The sequence below is a fragment of the Strongylocentrotus purpuratus genome, unplaced genomic scaffold (genome assembly GCF_000002235.5).
Source record: "Strongylocentrotus purpuratus isolate Spur 01 unplaced genomic scaffold, Spur_5.0 spur5_scaffold_21, whole genome shotgun sequence".
NCBI classification, from domain to species: domain Eukaryota; kingdom Metazoa; phylum Echinodermata; class Echinoidea; order Camarodonta; family Strongylocentrotidae; genus Strongylocentrotus; species Strongylocentrotus purpuratus.
This window is the reverse complement of record NW_022145607.1, coordinates 7423560-7445766: the sequence shown is the minus strand read 5'-3', so window position 1 is coordinate 7445766 and position 22207 is coordinate 7423560. Positions and strand designations below refer to the sequence as shown.

The window sequence follows — 22207 nt, the reverse complement described above, 5'->3', positions numbered from 1 at the left end:
CCACCTTCTCTCTACATGTACTGTAAAAAGTCATCCTCTGGCCTCTACTTACTTTCTCTGCTCTCTTGAGGCTCCAGATGATAACATGCTCTACGGCAGACACTGCAGCAAACTGATGGTCTTTGGTGAACACTACATTCGCTTTGGTTGTCCCTACAACTCCAAACACAGCACTCTGCACAAAGCGTAGGTATTGCTTCGTTAACCCCATCCTGATGAATGATCCTTAGATGTAAGCCTACTAGGCAACCTGCAAAGAGCAACAAATATTTATAGTCACATTAAACTGTTGACTACTGACTCCCATAGGCTTAATACATGAGCCACCTGGTTTGAGAGTAGCAGAGGTCAATGGGTCAACAAGGGGTGCGTTTAAGCTCAATTTTGAAGGCAGAATGAGCGATTTGAAACGCACATCGTACTAAAAAATAAGGATCGTCTGCTTTTTGCAGACGTTTTTTTCCATTGGCGCTCTGTGAGTTTCGGGTTGCCGAACCGCTCACTGGCGATGCGAAAAATGGATTCTGTGTAAGAAAATAACCCTACATGTAGTTCACCGTCTACTTTTATGGGTTGTCCATCTTCCCGAGGATTTATTGCTCATAATGTGAAAGTCTCTGTAGACGTCAATGTGCAGAAGTGGGCTAAAATAAAATCCATCAAGAAAATCATCACGGAATCTGTTTTTTCACATCGCCAACGCGCCGATCAAAAAATATGAAACATCTGTGAAAATATAGACGATCATTATTTTTGAGGATGCATCGGTCAGCATTTATGAAGACAATCCTCGTTTAGATCTAGATCTAGAAGTCTATGGCTATGCCTATGGTAGACCGAAAACTTCAGTCTCTCTAATCGTCGGTTGATCCACTGAGACTACGTCTGGCTCCACTAGACCTCCGATTATAGAAACTGAAGTATGGCCTATCAGGACTGTACGCGTACGGAACCAATGGTTCGGTTTGGCAGGACCGCGATGAATAAGATATGCAATGAGCTTTTTACTCTTTACATCCTCATACATGCTGCAATATTACAATAATTAGAGTCTAATTAAAAATAACATATACATGTAATATATAGCTTATTTGACTTACGATAGCTTGCTCATTTAGATCCTAAATTAATGATTAATCTGAGAAAGTCTCGTAGTCAACTAACTCCGTTGTCAGCCATCTTGGTTCTAGTTGATGAATATTCATTTTTTCTTTTCGAACGTCCAATAGCTACCGTAGCTACGTACGAGTCAGCCCGGCTTGACCATCGAATACCCACAAAACGAGTGCTCTGATTGGCCATTGGCTATCTCGGAAATATATCGGCCGCCGGGTCATATAGCTCTAGATCTATGTTCGAATGCATGAACGTACTGTTTCACAGTTCTGAGATACAAGTTGGATAATTCATATAAGTAAGTCTGTAAATTATGCATTTAATATTAAGTTATCAAATTTTGATAACTGTAATTAGGACAAATGACATACCAACCTAATTTACATCTGATTTAGAAATCAGAAAATTAGATCTAAATAAAGAAAATCGGGGAGAAAATGTCGTGAACGAAACGATGTTCATCGCTGGCTCTAGCTACCCCAAGGTACGAGATCTCTGATCTGGTGTACCATACTACCATCTGTAATGGGGAATGTCAACAAACGTTAGTTTTATTAAAGAAATGACCCAAATCAGACGGTTATTTCTGTCTAGAGATCTATCATCTAGATCTATGCCTATGGCTGCAGATGCAGAGGATTTCCTTTTTCTAATTCTACTAGTAGGCAGTTCAGGTGATTTTTTTTTGTAGGAGATAGGGGGTGATTTCAATATCATTTTAAAGATCACATTTTTATTTACACAATGCACTTTGAGTTGTTCAATTTGGACCAACGGTTCCAGAGATACGGATGTTTAAAATAATTTTCAGAACCATATTGATGAGGACAAAAGATCAAAAGGTCTAACCTATTATAATTGTATTGAAGTCAATTAAACCTGTGTTTAAGCAGTGGCACCATTGTTTTCAGAAGTTTGTGATCTGTTAAGCCTCATAATAGTCATATCTCTCCAATACGATGACCAAACTCGCTGAAATTTGGCAAATATATTCAGTGATGTTTGGCAAATATGAAATTTAATATCTTTAAACAGCACCGTAATAAAATATGCAAATTTATGCAAATTTATGCAAATTTCCATGTTTTTGTCATCATATTGTTATAAAAGGTAAATAAAAACCCTTTGAATCTAAACTTTTACCAAATGATCTTGTCTATTTATTTATTTCTTTCTCTCTCTCTCTCTCTCTCTCTCTCACACACACACACACACGCACGCTTTCTCCTAGCTCTCTCTCTCTCTCTCTCTCTGTTTCTTTTTTTCTCTGTTTCTTTTTTTCTCTCTTTCTCTATTTCTTTCTTTCTTTCTCGGTCTTTCTCTCTCGGTCTTTCTCTCCTAGTCTCTCTCTCTCTCTCTCTCTCACACGCACGCACCCACACACACAAAAGGATGAGGTGACAAATCGTCTATGTAGTCTATACTTGCAGCAATCTTGCAGTAAATGAACAGTTTTTTCGAAAAAATATTGTTACTTTACCTCAAAATATAACCAATTCATGTTAGATTATTACAATATTTATTCCAAATATTAAAATAAATATCACAATTATCAATAAAATACGACATACAATAAACAAAAATTGAAAAAACAAGTCAATCAAGTCACAAACGGGTCTGAATTCTAAGACTACGAAATGGTCTCGACGTCACTCACACAGCTGTTTCATTCACGTACACACTATGTACACGCATCACGCGTCGCATTGTCAAAATCAGTTCGTGCAATTTTCAAAAACTGCAATCATATTATCATATCTACCATAAGATCTACTCATCATCATTATATGAAACTTTCAGGAAAGAAGGTAAGATGTTTAATTTTGTTAATTACGGAGTTGTAAGTTAGTTGAAAAACTCCTTCCATCTGAATTTCATCACATTGCCGGCAGATTTGAGCAAAACCATCTACTACGATGGTTATTCAACGTACAACTCACTTCCGATGTGCATCGATAATTGTCGAAGAGAAATGACGTCATATTTTATTGTTTTAACCAATCAGAAGGCGGGGAAATCCGAAATAAACCGAGTGTTTTTTTTCGGCAAAACCACGAAAGCTCACGAAAGTGTGGCCGAAAGCGCGCTCACCCTGATGTATGTGGATTCGTATAGGGAGCTGAAATGCGCACTTGCGTACGTGAATAAGAAGTTGTCCCCATCGCGAAGGTCTAAACTGAACTGCCTACTACTAGACTAGTAGGGGTCTAGATCTATTTCTAATTCTCGGACCAGCGCCCTACTGCACACACTGGCTAATTTTGCACGAAAATGGCACTACTGGCCGATTATAACATAGTCCATGTTTAAATGTCATATGTACCTACATATTTTCTGTCATACTTCATATCCTCTTCTAATTATTATTTTTTTGTGTGAGAGGACAATTGCTAAGGATCAAGCCAGGCACACAAAACACAAACACCATTTTTAACACATGGGACACGGTTGGAAAAATATGACTTATACTGAGAGACCATTCTTTGATCTCATGTTGAACGAGAGGTCATGTTTACAATATATTTCATTAATAACATTGATATTACACGGTAATATTTACTTACAGAAATATGGGGAATGTAACTTCCCTATTTAATCTCACGGAAGCCAGAAGAGGTGACAATGCATGCTTAACAGTACATAAGCACACGTGCACGTGTATTATCGCTTCATAAAATAGCGACGAATAAGCCAGCGACCAATAAGGAGGAAGATTCGACCAATAATAGCCACTGGTAAAGGTCAGTGGTCTTCGACCGGTTCTCTTATTGGTCGCTAGAAATAGCCTGTGAACTGTGTGTGTTGGCTAAAGCTAGATCACTGCATGCATGCACTGCATGTACACAAAACTGGCTTAATTTCTGCGCATGCGTAACGTTGTATTTAAGCTTCCGTGGTTACGCTCTATTTTTCACATACCGAGAGTCGATTTGGGCCGGATAATATCACGTTTTCATACCTGTTATCAGTGGTAAGACGAGAAACAAACTATTTTTTTGAATTCATTAAATTAGTAAAAGAATCATACATATGTTGTAATGAATTTACCCCTTTATTTATCTTTACATTTCGCAATTGAAATATTAATTGTGTCATTGATAATTTTTTATTTTATTTGATCGGTCCCATGCACTGAAGAAATCGTCATGTTTGTCTTCTTTAATTGGGTTTGGAGTTTTGCCTGAATTTTTGAACGTTTTTGTTGTTAATTGTCTGTCTTATTGGGATGATTTGATCATTGCATGATTAAAAACATGTAAAGAAAATGAAAGAAAGTGAAAAAGATGCATGGCAAGAAAAAGAAAGAAAGAAGAAGAAGAAGATGAAGAAGAAGGAGAAGAAAAAGAAGAAGAAGGAGGAGGAGGGGGGAGGAGAAGAAAAAGAAGAAGAAGAAGAAGAAGAAGAAGAAGAAGAAGAAGAAGAAGAAGAAGAAGAAGAAGAAGAAGAAGAAGAAGAAGAAGAAGAAGAAGAAGAAGAAGAAGAAGAAGAAGAAGAAGAAGGAGAAGAAGAAGAAGAAGAAGAAGAAGAAGAAGAAGAAGAAGAAGAAGAGGAAGAAGAAGAAGAAGAAGAGGGAGAGGAAGAAGAAGAAGAAGAGGGGAGGAGGGGGAGGAGGAGGAGGAGGAGAAGGAGAAGGAGAAGAAGAAGAAGGAGAAAAAGAAGAAGAAGATTTTTGTTGTACATAGATTATTTTTAAAATTATGTTACTAGTTCATCATTCAGTTTACTCTCTTTCTTCCCCTACATACCTGAGCAACTCTGTTTCAAAGTACAACCCCACACAAAGTCTTCGCTCCTCATCAGACACGCTATTACTTAATACACCCAGAATAAAACTTGCTTGGGGCGATCGGGCTTTCTCTGCAATGGGTCCAAAACTCTGGAATAAGCTCCCTCTACAAATGGCCAACTGTCGTCAACAGAAACATTCAAATTACAACTGAAAACTTATTTGTTTCTTTCGTTGTAAAGATTGCAATAGTGTAATTTACCATGTCTAGGAGAATTTCGAATTTTGTTTTTCGGTTTATTGTTTTTTCTTTCTTATGTCTGTTACATGTCCTTTTCTCTAAGCGCCATGAGCACCGAAAGGTGGACCTGTGCGCTATACAAGTAGCCACTATTATTATTATTATTATTATAGGAATATGAGTGACCTCTGTGGATGGAGAGGTCATTTATGTCATGGTGAATTTTATGGTAGCATTTTCCCATTTAATTTTCTCAATTTTTTTGTTGGTGTATTTTTAATTGTATCATGATTAGATCCAAGATTACCAGGATGGTTAAACTACACATCAAGAGGGGTGACGAGAGTCAGTTCTTGTTTGAGACGACAGTACAGCAGCCAGTAGAAGACCTAGTCAAAGAGCTTATCCTGATTCACAATGGTAGACTCAAAGTGGAAAGAATGTGTTCAGGTGAGAGGGGATGTTCATGTATTGAGTTAAAACATGTCAAGTAATGACCCCTAGAGGCTGTTTCAGATATGTCACTGTAAACTGCCGCAAAAAAGTTGCCATGTCTTCTTTTATATATGTAAATGAATGGCACCTGTGTATGCAACTTAAGTCCTGCGTATTCACTTGTCTCTGTATTATTAGATACAGAAATGTGAATGGTATTACACATACCTTCATCATAAAAACTTAAAAAACGCCACTGTTTACCATCTCATATCTGAAAAAGGCTTTAGGATGGAGTCTATGGAAAATGTGCCTTAGGGAAAAAAAATCAAATTGTATCTCATGTGTTGACCTCATGCAAAATTTCTTGTTCGGGAATTCATCTAAAAAATAAAACTTTTTTTTTAAAGGTGTACATTTAGTGTATTAAAACACTTTTATAATAAACATTTTTATTGTTTTTTGCCTTTTCTCTCATCTTTATTAGATGACATAGAAATTCTTTAAAGTGGATATTTCATACACTTTGATTGGTAATGGATATTTGGACTTACATTTTGATCTTGTTTCTTTTCATATTTCCAGAAATCAACGAGCTTGCTGAACATGGAACCACTCTTCCTCCAAACATGCAAGGATTAGCCGATGATCAGATTGAAGATCTGAAGCTGGTCGATGAATGGGGGCAGAAGTGTGAACCAAGCGGGGGTTCAATTGAATGCAAAGATCCTATCAGCAGGAGAAATGGCAAAGGTACACCATCATTTCACACCTCCACCTCCTCCTCCTTTCTCTCTCTCTCCCTCTCTCTCCATCTCTCTCTCTCTCCCTCTCTCCACCTCCCCCTCCCCCCTCTCTCCCTCTCTCTCATTCTGTAACTGTTTATGTTTAGGTTTCTGCATGTATCTGTCACTCATTTTGTCTCTCTGTTAATTGTCTCTCCCTCTCTATTTGTCTTACTGTTAGTTATGAAAGAAAACAATCAAATTTACAAATGAGTACAATCTGTTGGCTTCATCTTTCTATATAACTCTGTTGTTTCCTTACAGAGGGAGCAATCATGTAACTCACAAATCAAGCTTAGTCAAAAGATTTTAACTTCATAATATCCATCTGCAACAACTGAAAGGGGTTATTTGTACCTACAAATATTTCTTGTCTTCATTATAAATGTTCCATAGAACAAGTTTGAATGAAATTACTGTTTCATTCATCAACACATACACCTGATAAGTCTAGAATATATATTTTTGTTTTACTCATGATGATGTAAGAATTTGAATTTTGATAAACATATTTTTGGAATCTTCATCCTCTTTTTCAGCTCCAAATGAGAAAATGAAGGAAGTTTTAACAAAGACAGCCAGTGAAGCCAAGAAGATCATTTCCAAAGTAAGTAGTTTTTATTCTCTTTTATCCTACTGAAAAAAGAGTAAGGATGAGAAATTCAATGCAGGTACCAAATGTAACTAAATACTGAAGGTTTATTAAAGATTGATGCTTAGTTCATACATGCATGACTGGAAATGATAAATTTTGAATGTTATGCTTGTTTGATGTAAAGATTTGAGATATACATGTACATGTAAGCTCCCAATATCCCTACATGGTACTGTTCCCCATGTCCATTTCAAAGCTTTGCATTGCTATTTCATTTTCTTATTTATAATACACACTCAATTGGACCTTTTTCTTCATGTCTGCTCATCACATACAGTTGGTTGTACATTTCAGCAGTGAACTGAATGTGAACTAACATGATAACTTAATTTTTGAGAGAAGTGACAACATCACTTGTTATTCAAACCAGAATGGGTAATTATTACATCATAGTTTAGTTTAGTTCACTGAAAATTCTCCAATCCTTCGCCTCACATATAGAGCCAAGCGTCTGCAAACGTGTGTGTTACGCAACCTATGGTGAAGGATGCCCTGGACCAGCTGAGGGGTGCGGTTACCATTGTTTACCCCATGGGTTTACCCCCTCACGATCCTATCAGGATGGAGATTGAAGGCAATGAAGAGCTGGATGGCACTCAGGTATGTATCATGATATAATTATTATTTGTCGTATTGAGTTAATACCTATCCTGTGTTTAAAACTTGAGGTATTCTTGGGAAGTTCCAATTAAGGCACTTTCTGTCAAGGTTTATTTGACTTTAAATGGATAGCAAGATACTAACATTTCCAAGTAAACATGTAGTTCTAATAAGCCCCCAAACACCCTTGGTCAGTTTTGTTTGAGTTCAGTTGATGATAACCAAATATACTAATAGTTCTCAGGTGTTGTATTAAAGGTTTGCAACTTTTTTAAGGGGAATATTTAACAAATGGAAGGTGAAAAAGAATTTACATCTCAAGCCTGGCTGTAAAACGTAGAATATTACTTGTAAAGGATGTTCATTGTCCTAATAGATGTCCCACAATGCAATTTTTCACTTTTAATCTTGACATTCAACATACACGTGCATAATTAGCTCAGAATTACTAGGATACTTGTTCATGAGTCACATGTTGAGTGTAGAATGGGTGATATATGGCAGGACCATCCGTAGAGTTGGTAAAGATCATTGTTATTTTTTGGAAGTTGGAATGAAACTTGTTGCATATATGTTGTTGCACATGTATGTCCTCATATTGTCCAAGTTGTACCAAACGATGTAAGTATTTTCATTTTGTTCAGTACAAAATTTGTTTTATCTTAATTGCGTTTGTTCTTTTGTTTACAGGCATCTTTGACAGTACTGGAGGAAGATAATACTTCATTGTGGTTCTCTGGTAAAGAGATGCATAGAGGAAAGAAGCTTTGTGATTACGTTGGAAAGAATGAAAAGACAAAAATCATTGCTAAATTACAAAAGGTGGGTGCCATAATCAGAATAATTGGTTTATATCACTAATTTTAATATTTAAAAAAAAAGTACCAACAGTTTATTCAGTACACTTTTCATTATAACTATGTGCTTAAAAATGTAAGTGGGGAATCATGATAGCCAAATGGATTTTTTAAGTACGATCACCCGCGCAAATACTGCTTTTATGTTTCAATTTTGTTTTCAAATAGAAGGTTATGTAGTTTATTTCATTACTTTCCATACATTTGTATGCATTTTCTGAGCACTACCATAACACAGGTAATAAAACAGATGAGATATGGAGTAATACATACATCTCACACAATTCTTAATTCGAAATAAAAAAAAACAAAATACTATTTGAAAAACCCAAATAAGATTTTTGATTGATCCAAATTCAGACTAAACCTGTTACATTTGACTTGCTCCGAAGGTTTTGTGCTCTTTCATGCATTATAGCAGCAAGTGCATTGAGTTCTGAATGAACCCATTTCATGTGTGTTACCTTTGGGGATTCCCCAGTGTTGGAAAATGTTGTACATTCATTGAATATCATAATTGTATTCAATAATCTTGATTTTTAGGAAAGGTCCAGCGTATCTCTGAGTAAATTACAAGTATTATACTGACACTGCCATCAGATGCATTCATGCACACCTCCTTTTCAAGGGGGAGGGGTATTATTCATACAGTCATATAAGATATTGTATGCAATTTAATGTTATATAGTCTAATAGGTTTAATGATTATAGTGTGCATGATTTATAATTCTGTAAATACAGTTAACTCTGCGTAACTTGAAGTCACACAAGTCAAATTTTCTTTGAGTTGAATCGTAAAAAAACCCCACCAAACTATGCAAAATGTATTATGTACACTTCCTATTTCAAATTTTGCATACAGGTATGTCGAACTGTTTTTTGTGGTCTAAAGTCTAAACACATTCAATTATTGCAGAGTTAACTGTTGGTTAATATGAGAATCACGTCACATTACATATCAGCATTATATTTTCATTTCACTCATGACATCACTTAATGTTTATCTCCACAGAAAGGAGGAGGTGCGCCAGCCAGAGAAGCTGTATTCAGCGAGGACGAGAGGAAACAGATGATGCTACATGCATACCGCAAACAAGAAGAATGGAAGGTAAATTGAATTAATGCTCATCATCATTTGAAAGCAAAGGACTCTAAAAAAATAAAATGTAAAGCCTTTTATGGTAGTAAAGATCAAATAGGTATAGTACGTAGCATAACAAAAAGAGCTTAAAATTAGCCCTGCTAGATGGGGGGGGGGGGGGGGGGGGGGGGGAGGAGGGGGCAGTTGAATGAGTAATTGGCCCTATACCAAACAAATTGGATGGAAAGTATTTACCAGTGATAGCTGATGGAAATATGATGGATAGTGTTAAATAGTCTATAGCAAGGAAATTTACCATGTTTAATTAGGAAATGAGATTTTACAGATTCAGTAGAAGAATTGTTGATATAATTGTTGGGGTGTTATTTTTTTTCTTCTTCATAATTAACCTATCCCCATTCTTATGGTCAATATATACCACCTGGCACCTGGTGCAGAATAAGCGATCAAGAATGACTTTTTTTTAGGTGAATGTATCTTGAAATTGAGTTTCAATACCATAATTCAAGATTACTTTTAATGAATTCTTCAAAACTAATATTTTTTTCCTTAACCCTCTTATGTACTCAATCAAATCTATTGTAAATGTTATCTGATAACAAGTTTCTGAGATTTTTGCATATGTGGTTGTTTGTCTTCCTTCAGTTCCCTGTTCATTTAAGAGATATCATTATTGGAGAAACTCCTTGCACCCACAGAAAAAGACTGTGTCAAATTGCTTTTCATTTGGTACTGAAGTCACATAATTGTCCTTTGTTGTTCATTCATCTTGGGCTTTTGTTTGAAGATGTTGTGTGGGACACAGGCCATACAAATTATAACTTTGTATGCACTGGTGACCAAACGAACCTCAGAGATTGCCAATGGTGGTACAGCAGGCTTGATGTGGCTTTGGTTGTGATTACATTCTTCTTCAAATTTTGTATTGATCTTTTAATACAGAAAATGCAAGAAGGGAATGAGGATGCGTATCTGGACTCTCCTTGGGCAGATTCCAGTCAGCTCAAGAGCCAGCTACAAGGGATCAACAATGTCAAGTGGGGACCTCGATGAGCTTGACCTGACCCGACATGACCTGACCTGACCTGCATGATCTGAAGCAACATACACCAATCACAATCTGACTTTTACCATGTTATACTGGAGCAGACCACTGTGATTCTGTTTCAGTTTAGGAAGTGCGATGCAGGGAGGTATAGTGGATTCCAGTTTTATGCAACAGGACATTTATGGAACAAACAATTAGGACCTTTTAGCTACACGATGACGGAGGCCACAGATTCTTGATTTGGAAAACTGGAAAGATATTTGACAGGCCAGTCTTGGGCACTATCTTTGTTATAAAGCCGAGGTAATAATATCCAAAGTCCTTTGCAAGCGCATGCCATAGAGACGTTACATCATAATGTGGTATATGCGCTATACAGAAAGGGGATATTATTATTATTATTATTATTATAAAATACTATGGAGTGAAAAGATGAATACAAGACAAATGATGTCGGCTTATCTGATGCTCTCTGAAGCGTTTAGATATTATACGCAACATTTGAAAAGTTGAGAATCTGTCATGTTGTGCTCATTTTGACTGATTCCAATCAATTATGTGTCTTTCCTTTTTATCTTTTTTATTTAATTTTTAATTGAATGAATGTTTAATGTTTTGTTGTTGTTGTTGTATATTCTAGTATCCTTCCAGAGTTTGTGTAATTTATACATGAACTGTCACTCTTCATTGTACATATTTCAGCCATATGTTCAATGCATACAAATTTACATTGCCTACTTTATTCACTGAGCGTCACTACACCGCATTCGATATTTGTTGTATATTTTTTTAATTTTGCAAACAAGTATGGGATAAGATACACATTAACTGGGGGGATTAAGCAGAGTGAGGTCAAAAGTAAGAAGTTACCCGTAATAAAAAGGAAGGCGAATATTCAACAACAAAAAAGTATAGCATTTTGTCTTTTCAGTAAATTATTTTTGTTTTTAAATTTTAATTTCATCATGAATACCAAAGCAAGTAGGGTCTGGGTCATGTGACAAATATGTTGTTGAAACCATTTTCAATTTTTGTTTTCTTCCCCCGTAGATCTCATTTACATGCATTACCGGTAAAAACATGTGACCTCCAAACAGATTTTAAGTTAAGTATTCTGATTTGATTGATGGAATAATCAGGGTTGCTGTATGCTTCCAAATGAACTACCCTGACAATGGTTTGCCAGCTATTTGATGCAATGTAATTTGCCCTCTTATAAAGAGCAATGTACATTATGTTGACAATTGTATACGCACACGTATGCAGTTCATGAAATTCTGTACTGATCAAGGCATCGATAGAGGAGTAGATGAAATTACTTTTGTACATGAAAGCATTGTTCAAGTGTCAACAAGGTCATTATATCAATTCTTTGCATTACATTACAAATTAAAGTAATGATTTATTAAATTCAATTCAATTTCGTTTTTTATTGTAAAAAAAAGAATGTGCAAAAGTCTGGAGACTAATATTTTTGTAATTTACAGTAAAGTACAAGTAAAAATGAATTGAGGTAATAAAAATTTACATTGACAATTAGTAGTTCATTAATAATGTGAACCCCTTTTCTTTGCCCTATGTTATGGCTATGCTATTATGTAGAAACATTTTTTAAATTTTTTGTTGTTGAAATATTGTCACTTTAATTGTTTGACATACCGACTGAAATGGGTTGTGATGGAAAAATATAAAAACTTTGGAACATGTCTTTCTCTGAAAATAGCTGTTTTTTCTGCAAATCCATTAGCCCCTTCTATGGAGTACAACAATTGTTAGGACTTGCAATAAATAGATATGCCATGCAGAGCTTGACCTCCATTATCATCTGATGCTAAATGTGTTTTAGGTGTGAAAACAAACAAAAAAGCCATTTTTTCTATATACATTTCCTATATTTTGAAAGTGGCCAACTCGGGAGAACAGAATGACAAGGAAGAGTGGAAGTTACGAGTACAAAGAAGAGAGTGCAAGAGAGAAAGAGAAGGGGGGGGGTGGTGGAGAGATAACAAGAGAAACAGCTAGGAAGAGAGGATAGTCATCATCATCATCATCATGACCACGACCACCATCATCATAAAATTTCATTTTCTATTGGGATACACATGTATATTGTTCAATTACAAACACCAGCAGTCCCTGAAAGCGAGTCCCAAATATTCTCAAATTACTTTGCTGATGCTTAGTAGCCTCATCAGTATTAATACTGTTCTAGTAAGTATGACAAGTTCACCTGTATATAAAACAAGTTCAATGACCATCATGGTCAGTTGACTCTGCAGTTGACTCTGCATAACTTTTGACTCAGCTTTTGACAGTTGACTCTGCATAACTTGAAGTCGCACAAATTGAATATTCCTATAAAGTGTCAATTTTGGATCAAACTATGCGAAACGTGATATCTATACTTCTTACGTCAAATTTTGAACAAGTTGAATTTGAACCGTTTTTTGTTTGAAGTCCCAACAGATTCAACTTATGCAGAGTTAACTGTCCAAGAATTATTTTATGACGATTTTTAAAACGAGATAATCCAAAAATGTTCATTAAAATCAATACGCCCTGTACAATATCAATTGGTTTTAGATGAACAACACATATTTGAACATTAGTTTATTTCTGATGGATAAACATGATCAAAGTTGAAATGCATTCTGCAATTGATACATGAATGATAGATGTGGAGTTTTGGTCCACACAATATTGTACATGTACCTCCAAACAAACAAAAAGTAAAAATTAAAAAGTAAAAAATTGCAAATTAAAACTTGCATATTTATCATTATATAAAAGAAATTGCATTTCTTCTTCTTCTTACTTACCTATACATCAATTAAAATGTAAAATACAATGATACAATCTTATTTCATTTACCATAAAAACATTAAGCCCTATGTAATACTATCATCATTAAACAACGGTGGGCAGTGGGGAATAATACGAGTCATGAAATCGAAATAATGCCTCTTTTGAGTTGATTGAATACTTTCTTGGTATGCTTACTGAATGAGTATAAGTAAATTCCCCTGGCATGTAATATTGAATGTTGCAAAGGTCAAGGTACAAAAACGATGTAGCACACCATATATGGGTAACCCTGTATCCCCAGTATAGGCACTTTTTTGTTCCAAGTTATATGAGATATAGGATACTAAGCAAGTCATTATTAGTGAAAAAGTTGAGGTCACAGTCAACTGGAATATGAATAATTCAACAATATTAATGTAATGTTGATCAAGGTAATTGTCCATTTGAAAACTGACCATTCACACAAAAACTACTACCCTATAAATCAATCAATGTGATAGAAATTTAACTACACTAATATCTAAACAAGGTCTAATTTTTCTAATTTGGATTAAAAACAACACAAATACAAGGTATAAAACCTAAACGGTTTTCAGTTCTGTCTGAATACCTCTTAATATATCCATTGTTCAATGATTTCAACTGCGGAAATATATTAAATCATTGCAACAATTGGGTGCTAAAAACATATAGAACAAATCAAAATCGAAACAAAATTGAACAACAAATTAAAACAAATATCTTTTATAAAAATATAAATATTGCAAATGATAAAAAAATATATACATATAATTGCAATTGCAAATCAATCCCTCCCTGCATTGTAGCAATGCATGGCACATTATTCATTAATAATCTAAAAAAATACCATATGCTTCCTCAATATCATATACTCTTAAATATAGTATCTTTCCATAATACTTTCACAATCGAATACTTTTCATAATACAAATACCCCAAACACTTTCTATACATTACATGCCAACTTCTAGTGTATCGCAGTGCTTCCAATCTCTCAGGAGTAAAAAATACATGCTATTCTAAACTACATAAAAAATAAAAGTACCGGTACTATCTATTGCATGTCTTGATGATTACATGACTTAGTTTTAGAAAGGAGCAAAAAGGATGCATCTATATGCAATATGAAGGAATCAAAACACACACATAGACAGAGTTTGGATATACTATTGAATATACTATGGAAAAGCTATAATTTACATTTGGCATGATGGAGATAAGAAATTGTTAAATTCAGCGATTCGTATTTCTAAAATAATTCATTGTTTACTTGAAAGAGACACATCATTCATTAGGTTCACAAACCTGACTACACATTTCCTACACCAAGATGTTGAATACTCTGATTATTAAATTAATGTTGTAAAATTTTGTTAAAAAGAAAAGAAAAGAAAATTGGTGGATGATTCTGCATTTTACAGGTCCATGATTCCTAATCCTGACAATGGCAAAAAATAAATTTGATCTTTCTATTTGATTGAAAGTTCATTTTATTTTATGCCCAAAATAATTAATCATTTCAAAATTAAGTACAGGCCTGTGAGACAAGATTTTAAGGCATAACTAATATCAATAGCAGCAATAAATATAAATATGTATACATGCTTCTCACTTTTTTTCCCTACAATCTAATCTAGAAAACTGGCCACACATTTTTGTTACATTTCATGAAGCTCAGAAATCCATATATTTTGCTGAGCATGTTGGTGAGTTAAAAAACACATGTGGCTAAAACTTATCATGAAGCAAATATGAACATATATGATGTATTATTGTAAGTGCTACAAATATCTTCAGCTTCCAAAATGGGCAAGTACATTACATATTTCAGCACAGTATTGCTTATGTAAATGAAGACAAAGTTCCACAGTAGGCAGGTTTCAGGTGGGGAGGGGGAGCGTGGAGGATCCAGTTGTAATGCACAAGGACGGCTATAGTACTGTATACAAATGTACATGCACCTGATCTGGACTGGAATGAACCGGAAGAGCCTCTTTTTATTTGTTGAATGCATGCACACCCTAGGAAAAAGTAAGAAATATGGATCAATCTGAGAACAAAATAAAACAAGTGAGACACAGTACAGGAAATTATGTTTGCTCTCAAAAAATATCTATAAAACAAATCTATTCTAATTTGCTGGCAATCGAAAGCCATGGAGGAAACAATTATTTACAGTACACTTTGGCTTAACGTCAAATAACTTTGTGAATAGATAATTACTTTTAAAGCTTATCTGTACCTGTTTATAGGAGGGATTAGACCACCCTGCAAGGTCACTGGACAGGTGGTTATCTCATCAACTCAGCTCTCAATTAACATAAGAAAAAGAGGATCATAGGGGACCAATGGTCACCGATTAGGCATTGTTTTCTATATAGAGGGAGCAAGTAGCTACAAGTAGTACAGTGTGGCTTTAAGCCAAGAAAATTTAAATTATAATTTTTCTTTTATGATTGTTGTGAATGTTGGCCACTCACAAATTGGGTGAAGAAAGTAAAGTGTCTGACTATCATTCTCTAATCCACAGCTAGTCTTTACCATTAGACTTCTGATGAAGCCCAGCATTGTTTGTACGCCATGAGCGAAATAACTTTGTTTGATCAGAAAATTTGTGCTGCCAGTAACTACATGTAGACCAAGCAAATGAACCTCCTCAAGAATCTGAATCATTCATATTTTTTGAACAATTATATATTACTTTGGAATATACAAGTAATACTTTTAACTAAAAATAAGAATAAAAAATTACCGTTGGTATTTCCTGAAAGCCCTGTACATGTAGTTAGAAAGCACTGTAAGTAGTTAATCTATCGCCTGTACAGAGGTGAGAGAAGGGAACAAATATTTGCAGATTACATACACCTGTACATGAAACTGTCATTTTTTAAGTACTTATAAGACTAAAATAGACAAAATTACCAGAAAATTATATTTATAATTATAATACCGGTAGAGTGAAAAGTACTAGTCATAGGGCTTAGAATTGGGGGTCGCGACTCGCGAGTGAAAAATGAATCTATATGGCAGCAGGTAACCCCTTTCGGTACCTAATTCTTATATGCTCCACAGGTTTAATAGTTAATACAGAGAGCACCCGCAACCAGTAGGTAAAGGGTTAATTGTACATGGAGCATACATGAGATTTGTTAAATGCGTGAATATTTTTAAGTATCCCCATCCTCCCTTACTTGTGCAAGTCATCCACAGTAGCAGATGGGTGAGGAGGCATATTTTCAGATATATGAACAGGAGTGCTGTTAACAAGAAGACGTGTCTGCCCTTTTCTATACTTTGAATATATTTAACAATTAGAAGAAAAACAGATTTTCACACCCCTTACCATCCTCCCCTTCTGTAAAGCATAGAACTAAAATGTAAGATTTAAAGTTGTTGTTTTGGAAAGGAAAACCACACTTTTGTACATATGTAAAAATAAATATTGAAGTATCACATTCCAATATATTACCGTTTCCAATATACATGTGAATGCCTCTGTCAAGATTCCATGAAAGAGATCTACCCTCAGTCTGTCTAGAAGAGGTTCTACTGCCTGAAAAAGCCGCCCAGTTTCTTCAAAGTACTGTTTAATGAAGAACTCTATCTTTTCGATTGGAAAGCCGATTCTTCTGGCTGCTAATATGATGGGATCTTCATCACTTGGTGGAGCAACTGTGTGAGAGAGACAAATAGAGACCACGAGAGGGATTTTGTTAGTCTGATTCCTACATGTGCTGTATAACGTTGTGCAGCTGTCATAATATTTTCCTGGATACCTGCAGTTTAAAATGGAAGAACGCATTCAAAGGATTGTAATTCAGGTTTGTACTAGCCAGTAAAAAGCTCATAAAAGCTAGTACCTTCATGTCAATGTTAAATAAAGAAGACCTTCTCCTTTCAGCCGGGCTTCTTTTCATTATGAGTGATTTGTTGCACTACAACCAAGAGGCAGAATATTTGTGAGGAATAGATATATATATGTATATTTACAGCCTAGACACTTTGGAGCAGGGGCGGGGCGAACGGGGCGGGGCGAGGCGGGCCAAGAAAATGTGAAAGAGTGCAAAAAAAAGTGTATAGCAACTACTGACTAAAGACTGCAACAAACTTGGCTCTGGAGGGCGCAAGAGTGCAGCATTTAGACAAATAAAATGCAAAAAAATTTTTGCTCTGGAGTTATGCTCCCTCGCATAATATCCTTCAAAGTGTACAAGTAAATATATTGTAGGAAAGTGAAGTGTGAACAAAGTATATTGCTTGTTTTTATGCTATAGTTTTGATATTAAGTAATGTAATTTTTAAATACAACAAAACTTCAAAACCTGTGAGGGAGTAGTCAGGTCACGTCCGTCACCTTCACCCCTCTCGTTCACTATGCTCCCTCGCTCTAGCGTAATAATGGAGGAGGGGGGGGGGGGGCTTGGGGGCAGTTGCCACCAAATAGAACACAATTTATTTCTGATTCGATATCAGTGATTTACAAATGTTGCTGAAATGGCATGGTTTTTTCCCTTAGCTTCCGGGGGTTCTGCTCACTAGACCCCACCAAGGGCCCTAAGGCAGCCCCTGGCTGCTCATCTGATTGTAATTTAATGCCTAAAACCCCTTAGATTCTGGGGGCTACGCCCCATTTACCCCACTCCAATTAGTGACTTGAATGCCAGTGTCACAATTAAGGTATAAAAATATGCTCATCTGACCATTATTAAACTTCTGAGCTTCATGTGGCTACGCCCCTTGACCCTTCGCCAATTTACACTCCACTTGCTTCGCTCGCTTTGCTCTACCTGATCGTAAATACTTTAGACCCCCCCCCCCCACTTTGAAAAACATTCCGTGGGGCCTACATGTAACATGTAAGAGCGGAATTGATGCAGATTTTTTCTGCACCTCCCCAACGTTCCCCAACACCTCCCCAACTCGTACCTTGCATTTTGTCCTCCCCGGTCATGAAAAGAAATCATGGCCCCTGCTTTGGAGTGTGTATGTATGTGTAGGTAGGGAGGGGGGGGGGGGGGGGGGCAGGGCGCGACAAACCCGCTTGCTTGACGTCCCGGGGCAACCAAATTGAGCCGTCGGGCAAGTAAATCAAATTATCACTTGCCCGATTCGGGCAAGTGATACTTTTACAGTAATTTCCTAGTGTCCAAGAACTCTACCATTCACCCGTCAACTTCTTACCCGTCGTCAAAATCCAGAAGCAAAAAAGCGATCGTTCCGATTTCGAAAAAACTTCACAGACAGCTAGCCAGCTCAGCTAGCTCAGCGCGCATGCAACAGTGACACTTCAAGCCATGAATGCCGCTCCGCCTCCACGCACGGCCGGCCGTGAGCTAGCTAGAGACAGCTAGCGCGATCGTACCAGATGCGAGCTTATTCGCGCTCTCTCTCTCTAGCTCTGCAGGCCGCACCGACAGGCCTTTGCTATTCTCTGATTGCCGATTGGTTGAATCACGCCAAATATGACGTCATTATTCTAGGGAAATGAACACGTGCGAATCGGAATGGAATAAACAACAGGGATTTTCTAGTAAGTACAAAAAGTCAAATGTTTGATATTTATTCATAATGACTGTTAATGATTGTGAACATATTATTTAAAACTCGCTGCTCATATAAATCAGATGAATGTTTTTGTCTCGTTTTCAATTTATTACTGCGGTCTCAAGATCCGACCGAGCGAGTCATTTTGATAATAGTATCGAGACCCCCAGAATATAAGCCGTTGTTGTTTTGTTTTCATGGTTTTAGCGACGTTGTTTAGTCTAGTTTTCGCATACTTATCCGAGATTTATCGTAAAATATCTTCAATATTATTATTTAGTAAGAATTTACAAATTTTGGCATGATATTTATAGCAGTGAATGATGAAATAAAAATGTCCGTACTTTATTTAAAATAGTTGATTACCCATTATTTACATGACGTTTCTTGATGGAAGAGTTGACCCAAATTATTAACAGCTGAAAATTAGCCTGCGTTTCCAAATGACAGCGGCTTGCACAGACACACATGTGATGTTGCACCATGGTACATGTGGCTACCATTAATGACATGTTTGTATCATATTTTTTACAACAGGGTCATTATGCTTTTTTACATGACTGAATATTAAAAACTTAAACCTGCTTGAACCATTCTACCTTGCCGAGATTCATGTGAATCTGATTATTTATGGAGAATCAATAAAATGCGTTTTTTAAACCTTCAACCATCCTTTGTTGACCATTTTCTTTGACATATTAGGTTATTATTCAGTACAGTTACACTGTACATGTATGTGCATTAATTTGCTATCTAAAACACTAACTTATCATTACGAGATAATAAATGCTTTAACCTCGAGTCCTTTTTCGCTTTAAAGTTTTGGGCAAGTGGAAATATTGTTTGGGCAAGTAAATTGAAAACCCACTTGCCCGACAGGGCAAGTGGTGAAAAAAATTCTTGTAGCACCCTGGGGGGGGGGGGGGGGGGGGGGGGGGGGGGTAGAATCACACATAATACTTACCAAGTGGTTCAATTCTAAGTCCATTATCCATATCTGTAAAGAAATATAAGATAAAAAGAAATTTTAGTCAATGCTATTTCACTTCACTTCAACAACTCCCTTAATTTCAGGCTCGATCAAATACCCTATTTAATTTTCAAAATAAAAAATACAATTTCTGTAAAAACACCGTCTATGGACCTATACATGACATGTAGACTATGTGACATTGGTGCCCAACAGATTTTGTGGGGCAATCACATCAATTTATTATCAGCAAAAAAAATCTGCCTTAGATCTATGTCTCTTTTGCTATTTTCTGAAGTTATAGACTAACAATTAATGTGAAAAACCAAACAATGACATAAAACACCCTCCATCCGGCAGGCGATGATCGAGTTGTCCAAAAAAATAATGAATTAGGAAATGTTCATAAATATTAACAGGGAAGGGTTATCTTATAGTTTGGGCTTTCAACATGATAGACGGGCTGTCAACTTTGGGGAACTGCTCCGAGGGAGATCGTATACAATTCTTTTGGCTCAAGGGGGGGGGGGGGGGGGGGGGTTGCAAAAAAAATTGCTCACTTATACCCCCCGGCCCCCCGCGCTGAGCAAAATAATTGCATACGATACGCTGGTTCATTTTACACGTTTGGCAGGAGGTTTTTTCAAAAACCGGGAGATTGTGGGAAGAAGGGCGTGGTGCACGCATGGTGGCGGGAATCTCCCGCTACGAGATGGTGGGACGGCGGGAAAATGAGCGTGGTGCGTGGCGTGAGACTCCCTCCAAATGCGGGAGTGTCCCTGGATAGAGTCTTCTGAAGGAATAATGTGGAAATAAGAGAAGGTGATTTGGCTCTCGGTTTCAAAACATCTGCCTGTCAGACCAAAGATCACCTAGATCTACATGATCTATGGCATGTAGGTTCCAATTGTACACCCAGATTCTAAACATTTTCAAACAACTATCCATAAATAATTCACCAGAATTCAATCAAAATCAGCACTTCACTGACGTATCTGACCTGATTGTCGCGTACATAGACGATTTATGACACTAAATAGCAGCAAAACGCAATCTTTTAACTCACGTACCGATGTTGGAAAAATTCTTGGAACTTAAAGTTGGAAGTTTATATTTATACAGATAAACAGAGTAGAGTAGGCTATTTACTTACTTACTTACTTTGTAGGCCTACACAAATTCGGTTGTAAAAACTCGATCCATACCTTACCATGTCGCGCGTACGAAAAAATCCGTAAATTTTCGGTGAAATGGAGCTCAGGGCAGGTGCTTAGCTAGGGACCGAATTTTAGGCGGTCGATTTTCTTTTCATCGATCTTCAGTAGTTGAAACATTACGCAACGCAGACGGAGGAAAGTCAGCGGTGGTTTCTTCAGTTCAGTTTCCATAGATCTTTTCATTTCATAAAGTCGCCCAGATTATATATTAGATGAAAATTAGAAAGTTGATCGAAAACAGACTTAACAAAGAAAGATCTTACGTACCTCTTTACGTACTCTGTGTGCAATATAGGTCTAATACGAGAACACAAACACACCGCCGCTGGTGATAATGCAGCAACACGAGCAAGAAGCAACTGAGCTGAGCCGAGAGAGAGAGAGAGAGAGAGCAGTCGATCAGCTGTGCTCAAAGGCTGTGCTAGCTATGCTATTAAAACGTAAACAAAAATGGGCGTGTCAAAGAAAAAAGGCGGTCCTTCAAAATGGTAGTGCCAAGACAATTTTCAGAATACTAATTTACAACAAAATATCGTGCTCTATTTTCTCCGGAAGATACAAGAAAAGTTAAAACGAAACTTACAACATTTGTCATAATACGATTTATATATTGGTCGTTAGAACTAGGGAGGTACCTGTATATGTGAAACATCGATTATTCGTAATAATGTTTTTAATTTCAATTAAGATTTTCGGCCATTGGATTTTTGTCACACAGTTCATATGTTGAAATAGAAGAAGAAAAAAAGAAGAAGAGGAGAAAAAGAAGAAGTTTGATGTTTTATATATTTATTGATTGATTGATTGATTGATTGATGGATTGATTTTTTTTTTTTTGGGGGGGGGGGGGGGGCACATACATGAAATTGATCGACGTCCTGGGGAGGAGTCTAAAAAAGTTCAACTGAACTGTATGTGGTGTTCACGACAAAAGAGGCTCGAAATTATACCGAGGCGATTCATGTATTTTAATACGTACAAAAAGTTTCTCTTTCTTTTATTTTGGTTTTTATTTGGGATATTTTAGACCAGTTTTAGGGTCAGGCCAATATACTAAACACACGTGAAAACAAAGATTTCAAAA

The 22207-nt window shown here is 36.4% G+C and overlaps 2 protein-coding genes and 1 long non-coding RNA gene across 3 annotated transcripts in view; 1 reads left to right on the top strand and 2 right to left on the bottom strand.

The window, feature by feature from the left end:
* LOC755067 (WD repeat-containing protein 3) overlaps positions 1 to 3811 on the bottom strand; it is a 29184-nt gene extending 25373 nt beyond the window's left edge. The window contains exons 1-2 of the mRNA XM_030995469.1: positions 3681 to 3811; positions 53 to 250 (exon numbers count right to left, since the gene is read on the bottom strand). Of these exons, the coding sequence (XP_030851329.1) occupies positions 53 to 211 (159 nt within the window). The 5' untranslated portion in view covers positions 212 to 250; positions 3681 to 3811. The remainder of the gene's footprint in view (positions 1 to 52; positions 251 to 3680) is intronic.
* Positions 3812 to 3955: 144 nt separating this feature from the next.
* Positions 3956 to 12384, top strand: LOC579799 (cilia- and flagella-associated protein 298). Its single transcript, XM_779894.5, has 8 exons — positions 3956 to 4087; positions 5380 to 5534; positions 6105 to 6272; positions 6844 to 6911; positions 7401 to 7559; positions 8250 to 8381; positions 9429 to 9524; positions 10461 to 12384. The coding sequence occupies exons 2-8, from the start codon at positions 5396 to 5398 to the stop codon at positions 10569 to 10571; spliced, it is 873 nt and encodes a 290-aa protein (XP_784987.2). The 5' UTR covers positions 3956 to 4087; positions 5380 to 5395; the 3' UTR covers positions 10572 to 12384.
* Positions 12385 to 15368: 2984 nt separating this feature from the next.
* Positions 15369 to 21615, bottom strand: LOC105439480. Its single transcript, XR_004066017.1, has 5 exons — positions 21391 to 21615; positions 19901 to 19933; positions 16862 to 17064; positions 16145 to 16209; positions 15369 to 15413 (listed from the first exon to the last, which is right to left on the bottom strand). It is a non-coding gene; the product is annotated as an uncharacterized LOC105439480 (long non-coding RNA).
* Between the last annotated feature and the right edge of the window lie 592 nt (positions 21616 to 22207).